Source organism: Buceros rhinoceros, unplaced genomic scaffold, assembly GCF_000710305.1.
Source record: "Buceros rhinoceros silvestris isolate BGI_N320 unplaced genomic scaffold, ASM71030v1 scaffold39448, whole genome shotgun sequence".
Lineage (NCBI taxonomy): Eukaryota > Metazoa > Chordata > Aves > Bucerotiformes > Bucerotidae > Buceros > Buceros rhinoceros.
Genome location: NW_010425892.1, coordinates 9,703 through 18,227, shown reverse-complemented (window position 1 = coordinate 18,227; position 8,525 = coordinate 9,703). Strand labels below are relative to the sequence as shown.

Below are 8,525 nucleotides of genomic sequence, written 5' to 3'. Positions count from 1 at the left end.
TAGGGAAATTAATATATGTAAGTTCTCGAAAGAGTCCAATAGCACAGGAAAAGCAAAAATCTCCATGCTAAAAAGCTGCGTATTTGATTTGGCAGATTTATTAAGTTGACAGGTGTTCCTATAGATTTTGTTGAACTTTGAAAAGTCCCTTATTTCCAGTTGACTAGTTTCTGCATGGAGTTTATTGCATCTGTCCTTACTGTCTTCCAGCCATTAAATGCTGTACATAATTTCGGAGTTTTAGGAAGTTAGAGATGTACAAATAGATTTGAAAAATGAAAGTTAGGGGGGTAAAAGTCTGTTCACATCACTGGAATTGACCATGTTACTACTTGTTATTTTGTTCTAATGTTAATTTTAGAGGTGATTCTTCAACTTTTTAATTCTTCTAAATAAGAATCTTCTACAAATATAGAAGTTAGAAGTCATATGTTATAATTCTGGTTTAGTATTTGAGAGGGTGGTGTTTTTTTCTTTCTTTGGCATTTATTTCCCTGTTCCTTGATTGCATCCTCCTTACCATTCATTCTCCTGCTCCCAAAAGGAGAGTCGACTCATTGCATCTGGTGATAAGGCACCACAGATCTAGGTACAAAATAAGTTATTTTTATTATATTGCATCTGTGGTCTAGACATTTTAACAATAGATCTACAACAGAATTTCCAACCTATGTTTAGTCGTAGTCCTTAGACTTAAAGTCGTATTCCCTCGTTACACAGAAAGTCATTGTTTTTTTTGACAAATTACACAATGATAGTTGAGAAATGAGAATAGTTATTAATAGCCTTAGATCAGGTAGGGGGTTTGTTTTCATGGCAGAAATTAATTTTAGTTTAGAGTGCCAAGCTGGTAATATAAATACATTGTAGTTTAAATGAATAGAACATAGTTTTCTGGATCTTTCCATGTGCTTCTCATTTCTATGAATTCTACCAAACCGCAGGGTGTATGGTTGGCTCACCTTATTTTCTGTATTCTAATAATTATTTTTTAGTGTAAATTGAAAGGCTTACTGCAGAGTCAAGCTCTTGACTCTACATAAAATTATCACTGAACTGTATTCTTCATCCATGAAAAGCATTATTGTTGCAAAGGGAAAATATCCGAGCTTTTAAGTGAGTAATGGCTCCCCACCAATACATATGTGTTAAGTTATAGACTCCAACTCTTGATATACTGCTTTGTTTCAAATAGAAGCAGGGAGTGTTGGAGTTATTCTAATAATTTTTGTTCATTGTTCATGTGTTCCCTGGCTAAAACCTGTGTGAAGTCCAACTGATGCACTGAACTGAGTAGGGAGATCCTCTGTCTTAATCATTGCAGATCCTTGCTTAGTTCATGTATAATGAAGCAGGCTGAATCTGCACAACAGCATCTTCTGTAGTAGTATTGCTGGAAGAGTAGTTGTGGAGGTGCACCTTAACTTTGTCCGTGCAGACTTTTGCTTCAAGCATAATTGGTAGTTTTGGAGTTTTTAAACTTTTTTTTTTTGTCTTTATGTATTGCAGCTGCTTTATTAGGTGTCTCTGTTGGAAATTTTACAGGGACTTTGATTTCACATGTTTTGAGGGTGGTGTTTTTTAATGATTAATTGGCACCTGTAATTGACAATGAATAATAGTCTGAATACATTAAAAATTATTAGCTAGAGAAGTTCAATTCTTCCTTTGAAATTTAATGAGTTTTGTTTTGTGTGCACATATGTGCTGAGCAGGAGGTGGGAGTGGAGGGGAATGGACATTCTTGCTTGGGCATTTACCAGTCCATGTATATATGTATATATAATCTGTGATTTTCTCTTTTAACTTTCAGATAAGCCTCTGAAGAAGCGAAAACAAGAAAACAAACCACAGGAGGCTGGAGGTGCTACTGGAGGAAATAGAGCAGCTTCTCAGGAGACAGGTTCTGCAGGAAATGGGGCGAGGCCAGCGTTGATGGTTAGTATTGATCTTCAGCAAGCAGGAAGAGCAGACTCTCAGGCAACAGTAACTCAGGATTTGGACACCATCAAAAAACCTGAAGAAATTAAGCAGTATAATGATGGGTTTGTGTGTGTTCCCCAAGAAGACACTGTTGGAGTTCTTAAATTTAAACCTGAAAACCATCCTGAGATTTTCAGAAAAAAGTCAGACTTTGATGGTCAAAAGTTGGATATCCAACAAAATGAAAACAGACAAATGGAATTTCAGCAAAATGAGAGCAGGCGGTTGGAAGGTAAACACAACGAAAACAAACAGTTAGAAGCTAGACATGAAAGCAAGCATGAAAGTAGACAAATGGAAGTGAAACAAAATGAGAACAGACAGACAGAATCAAGACAAAATGAGAGCAGGCAAATGGAGATGAAACAAAATGAGGGAAAACAAAACAATGGCAAACAGGAGATAAGACAGAGGCCTGAAACACCAAAACAGAAGAGTGAAGGCAGACCTGAAACGCCAAAACAGAAGAGTGAAGGCAGGCCTGAAACACCAAAACAGAAGAGTGAGAGCAGGCCTGAAACGCCAAAACATAGACATGATAATAGGAGGGACTCGTGTAAACCGTTGTCTGATAAGAAAATTGAAATATCTAGGCATAAACTAGATGTGAGATCTGATCCTTCAAGGGTAAAACCTGAAAGTAGACCTGATCCAACAAAACAAAGGCCTGATGGGCGTTCTGTTTCTGATATGCCGAGGCGTGACTATGATAGCCTTAAACAAAGATCTGAGGACCGGGGTGAGTCAGAGAGATACCGAGGAGATCCATCGAAAGTTAGAAGGCCTGAATATTTGAGATCCTCAAACAAAAACGAACATGATTCTAAGCATGGTATTAAATCTGATGGTTCAAAACCTGAGAAGTTTGAAAGGAAACATAGACATGAGTCTGGTGAATCAAGGGAAAGGTTTGCTTCTGGGGATCAGAAATCAAGACCTGACAGCCCTCGTATTAAACAGGAAGGTAAAGGAGATTCTAGTAAATCAAGACTTGATAAACCTGGTTTTAAATCACCTAACAGCAAGGATGAACGAAGGACAGACGGTAATAAGAGTAAAGTAGATAGTAATAAAGCACATTCTGACAATAAAGCAGAGTTTCCCAGTTATTTGTTGGGGGCAAGATCTGGTGCATTGAAACATTTTGTCATTCCAAAAATCAAGCGTGATAAAGATGGCAATGTTACTCAGGACTCGAGGAAAACTGAATTTAGAGGTGAACAGAAGGACAAAGTAGAGAAGATTGGGCTAGTTGAAGATCTAAATAAAGGAGCTAAGCCTGTAGTTGTCCTTCAAAAGCTTTCTTTGGATGATGTGCAGAAATTTATTAAGGATAGAGAAGATAAATCAAGGGGCTCTTGTTTTAAACCTAACAAGAACAAGTCGTCTAAATCTAACAAAGGTAAGATTTTTTTAATATTAATTACATTATATCTTTTATACTTCTGTTCTTTTAGATTTACTTCTTCTGTGATTAGGAATTAAATGCAAACATTTGATAGTTTATATGCTTGCTTATATGGTGATTTGGGGGAACAAAGTGAAACTCATCTACAGGCTTGTTATTATTGGAAATCTTGCTATGATGTACCTGAAGTGATTTATTTACTCCAGTGCAAGTACCCAATGTGGGAACACTTAAATGGTCTTGAGCTGTACTTCAGCTACATTAGTTTAACCTGATAATTTATCCAGGGAAAATGTAACTGCTGTATGTATGATTTAAATTGGTTTAAATGTGTCTGTGTAACTAACCTGAATTGGAACTGAAAAGTGGTTTTCCAATGCACCTGTTGAGGTGATGCGCTAGGAGTGCAGTTGTGAAGTCCCATGTGCTTCTTTTACACTATAAACACAGCTCTCTTGGGGAGCCTCCACACCTGAGACTGTGGTCCAATAAGTTTACAAAAAGGTTCTGTCTTTAGGAGAATTCAGACGTCATTGTCTCTAGGGTCTGTTGTATGCAGAAGGAGGAAAGGAAATGGTATTTTCAAATTAGTAATAGGGACGGGAAATAATTCAGAACAGTTTGTAGGTTTGTGATTTGGTTGATTGTCTCTTTTGTAGATTTAACACATTTTTTCTAAGATTGCTTTTCTTCTTAGTCCTCTAATTTTGGGTTTTTCGGTTTCAGACTGAGGTAGATAATTTCACGTTGTGAAATTGATGGTACTAACTGGTCAGGGTTCCTTCCTTCTTTAAATTTTGGCATTTAAAGCATTTAAATTTCCTACATAGTTATGTTTATAGAGTTGTTAGTCTCAGACAAATCAAGTGGCGGTGGAGAAGATTTCATCTGTATGAGGATGAGATATGGATGCAGTTCCAACTATATAATGAATTCAATATTAAAGTGTTTTCTTACGTAGTTAACCTGATAAATAATGATGTAGAAATCATCTTTGTGAATGTTCAGCTATGTTTATGTGCACGTGTACAGAGGTGGTATCTGTATAATGAATTTATTGTGCTGTGTCTGTTCTCTATCTGCTAATTTCTTTGTATTAACTCTTAAAGACTTAATAATTCAGGTTGTGTATTACTTATTTGTAAACTATTAGTCTCCTTGTTAAGTATTTTCTTTTTATCCTGGAAATATGAAGATTTCTCCTGTCCCTTTCTGAGGTTTAGAACAGGCAAAATTTCTGTTTGTAATAGTAGGCATCTAGAATTAGACATAGAAATAACATTTTTGTTGTCAGTTTAACGATTTCTTATGAAACCTCTATGTACCTCATAGGGAATACTGAAAACCTCCTGATGGAACTCAGCTCTAGTCTCAGAAAGATAGATTTTGGATTCAGGCGGTTCTATGTGCAGAAAATCAGTAATTTTTAGAGGGCTCAGAGCCATATGCAATGCATATATGCTTTCTAAAATGTTTCTGAAATACTTTTTTTGTAGTCTGTATTGTATGCAGTTACTTATATGGAATGTTTTAATAACGTTGAACAGTTTTAATGATTTGTCTGATTGGCGTGACTCTAGTAGCTGTGTCACCATGAGCAATGCATTAATTATCATGCCAGTTTTGTAACTTTTCTGCAGTGTTTTTGTGTATTTTTTGTTTTCTGAAGTCTTATATTTCTTACATACTCTCAAGTAACTCGGGACATATTTTCCAGGGAAAGAAAATATTTGAATCCAATATCAGTCTTTTCGCTATTGTATTCGGAATAAGATTCTTAAAATGATACTAGCAATAGGTTTGGTGGAAAGAATAATGTTGTAACCATGTGTTTCTCTTACAAATCAAGTTTTGAGTGTTCAGTCAGGCAGATTTTGGAGAAAGCGTCTTTGAACTTCTGAGTTTTCATGTGTATTTTCAGTTGGACATTTTTCTCCCCAACATCCTGGTAACTTACCTCATAGGATATGTTATGCTAAATAACTAGGTCAACTCCAATGTTTGAAAAGGTTCATAATTTGTAAAGGTATGTCTTCATAAGCTGAAGTCTATTTGTCAAAACTGACTGATACAGAAAACATTCATGCCAATTGCCAAAATGTCCTCACTCCAATAGAGAGGAATAACATTCACTGTTCTACTCTTTGCTATTTTGAGTTATAAACATTTTAATACACTAGGAAACATAATTTTCATAAACATTCTTTGTTTAGTTCATCCTGATTTCTTAATAGTTTGTAGCAAATCTTTTCTAGTGTTGCCTTTTAGGATCATTATTCCATTTCTCACATCCCTCTTACTCCATGTAGCTTAGTATATTTTGCTTTATCTTTACTTATTTTACTTCCTTGTGTTTCTTGGCCTCTGTTTTTACTTTCTCATCCATCCTTCCCCAAGAAAATGACTTCTCCTTGCTTTATCATATACAACATCATTGCTATGATTTATGTGAAGTCCAGTTTAAAATAGGATTAGTTCAAAACACCATTTAGTCATTCTGACATAAGGAATCAATGCTCATTCATTATAAAATTGGCTTGTTTCAAGCTAAAATTAATGCTTTACAAACTGGAAGTCTATGCAACTTTTTACATTGTTTCAGTAAATTTTAAATTTGAAAATCATATCTTTATTCTGCATGTGGATAAGCCTTGCATTGTACTGCAAAAAGACAAAATAACACTTGATCAAATTTTATGGACAGGTTTGATATTTTGTTGTAATGTGAATGGAAGGGATAGCCGTAGTACACGACTTAATACTGAATCATCCCAACAGTCCCTTTTGGCATTTACAAGGAAGAAGCAACTTTTTTCTCTCTCTCCTGATCATTGAGAATTTTTCTGAAAGATTCACAGTAACTTGGAGGAAAGTTATGGAAATTTTTTTCCTAGTGGTTTTGATAAGGGGTCCTACAGTGAAATTTTGTCTCCAGATCAGAATGAATTGTAACATTTTTTTCTTCTGCTTTTAACATCTGTGAATGCCTTTTATCTTGGTCTTAATGCAAATGTATGTTGTTGGGGGATCCATGAAAATTTTCCCTTTGAGTTTGTGACTGCAATGAGGAGGTCATGTTTGATATCCTGTCTTTTCAGAGCTTCAGCGAATACCTTCTCTGCTGCTTCTTAGAGCTATACTGATCAACTGTGTTGGGATGGGAGATGTTTACAGTTTCACAGTTACTGCTTTCTGAACAAGACAAATTTTCCTTTGTTGAAGTATGAAGCAGATATGAGTGATGAGAGAAACTGTACCTGTCTGTGTAAGGAGATGTCTAACTTGGTTTATAATGTGTTTGAAGGATTGCCTTTCCAAAATAAATACTATATATGTAATACAGGTTCCAGTTATAAGACAAATGAGTGCACGATTTCTTAGACTTGAGCAGAAGTCTTGCAGTATCACTGAGAGTTTGTTTCAAAAAATATTAAAATAATCTGATCTGAATGCTGCTCCTTCATTGCTTAGATTGTTATAACATTTCATTTTCTGTACAACACAGAACTTTAAACACAGGTTTTTGATGCTCACTGCAAATCTTTCTAGATATAGTATGTTTTCTGCTGTCATCATCTGAAGTTTAAGTGAAGATTTGCTATTTCTTCAAAGTTGTCTCATACATGTTATTACAGGATCTTACTGCTTAGTCATCATAGAGTTAAAACAATGCTTCTAGTTTTTTCTGGATTCTGTGCTTATGTGGTTTGTTGTGGGTTTTGGGGGTTTTTTGGGTTGTTTTTTTCAGTTCCAGGTGACTTTTTCAAAGTCTATAGTAACTCTAATTTGACATTTGTGTAACATGATGGTCCATCTTTGACTTCTGGCATTTCTAGAAACAGTCTCACTTGTGAAGCAGAGTAACCAATTAGGTGCTTCTGTTCTAGGTAGGAATGACAAGAAAGAGAGTATTCCAGGATAAAAAGCTCTGTATCCACATTATGTTGCCTCACAACTTATGGTGCTTCTCATAGAATTCTAGTTAGCACAGCAGAGCTATTCACAAATACTTTCTGGTACAGCTGAAAACTGTGGACAAAGAAGAAATATAAATTTAAAACATTTGTTTAAATCCTTCAGGTATAGGACCTCTGTAGGACAAAACTGGCAAAATTTTGAGAAAAATAGCTTATGAATATTAATACATCGAGCAAATTTTAGCACTCAAATTTATTTCCAAAATAACAATTTCTTTGTGCTGAAAGAGACACAATGTTGTACTCAACTGAAATCAGAGGAGCAATCAGCTGTGTTACAAGGAAATAACTGGAGTAAAATCGTATTTCCTTTGGAAAGGAAAGGCTGCCACTCAGCTTGCTTACTACATATTGTCCTTTTGTAAAGATTCCTGTTGTGAAAGTCTGTAATTCCACAAATATGAAATTTGAAATCGCTGTCTTGGAGGTTCTGGTAGCAAGTCCATTTGCATGTGGGAGGGCCAGAGTGATAACCCACTAAGCACCTTACATGTGCATGCACCACCAACATGTCATAACTTTCTCTAAAGTTCTATAGAAAATCGTGGCACATTTCAGAGAAAAATAGAATATATTTCATGATTTACAAGAAGTTTATAGAGATTCATCTCAGCTGAAGTCTTTGAAGCTTCTCTTAAACTTGTAAGTTTAACTGAAATTTTAGAAAAAAAGACATCACTTTCATTAGAATTCTACAGTCTTCTTGTTTTTCCTCTTTTCTGAGGTATTAGTGACTACCTCTTTTTAACTTAACTAGAACGGAAGAAGAGCTGACTGTCCCGAATGACCATGTTGGGTTTGCAGGAGATCCATTTTAATACGCACTTTTCCCATTTATTCCTGCTCAATTTTTTTGTCCTTTCTGAATTGAACAGGTTTGCAGTTTGAGTAATATTCCAGGCATTGTTTAGTCAAAAGCAAAACCCAAACTATATATAAATCCTGTTATGTGCTAGTCTAGGTAGTTCTCATTTCTCTAGCATGCTTTGCACCAGAATGAATTGTTCCTATTTGCAGGATTTTTTTAGGTATGGTGTGTCCTTCCTATCCCAGAAAGTATGTTGGGATTTGTATGGGCATTGAACATATTCCCTGAGGCCTTTATTTTGGTGCTAGTTTTTCAGAAGTAGATGTTGGATAAACTGGTATTGGTAAAC

General features: G+C 35.5%; 1 protein-coding gene across 1 annotated transcript in view; it reads left to right on the top strand.

Moving 5' to 3' along the window:
• LOC104497977 (nipped-B-like protein) overlaps nt 1-8,525 on the top strand; it is a gene marked incomplete at its 3' end in the record, with an annotated part of 17,139 nt that overhangs the window by 799 nt on the left and 7,815 nt on the right. Inside the window, exon 2 of the mRNA XM_010141291.1 lies at nt 1,814-3,385. Coding sequence (XP_010139593.1) covers nt 1,814-3,385 — 1,572 coding nt within the window. The remainder of the gene's footprint in view (nt 1-1,813; nt 3,386-8,525) is intronic.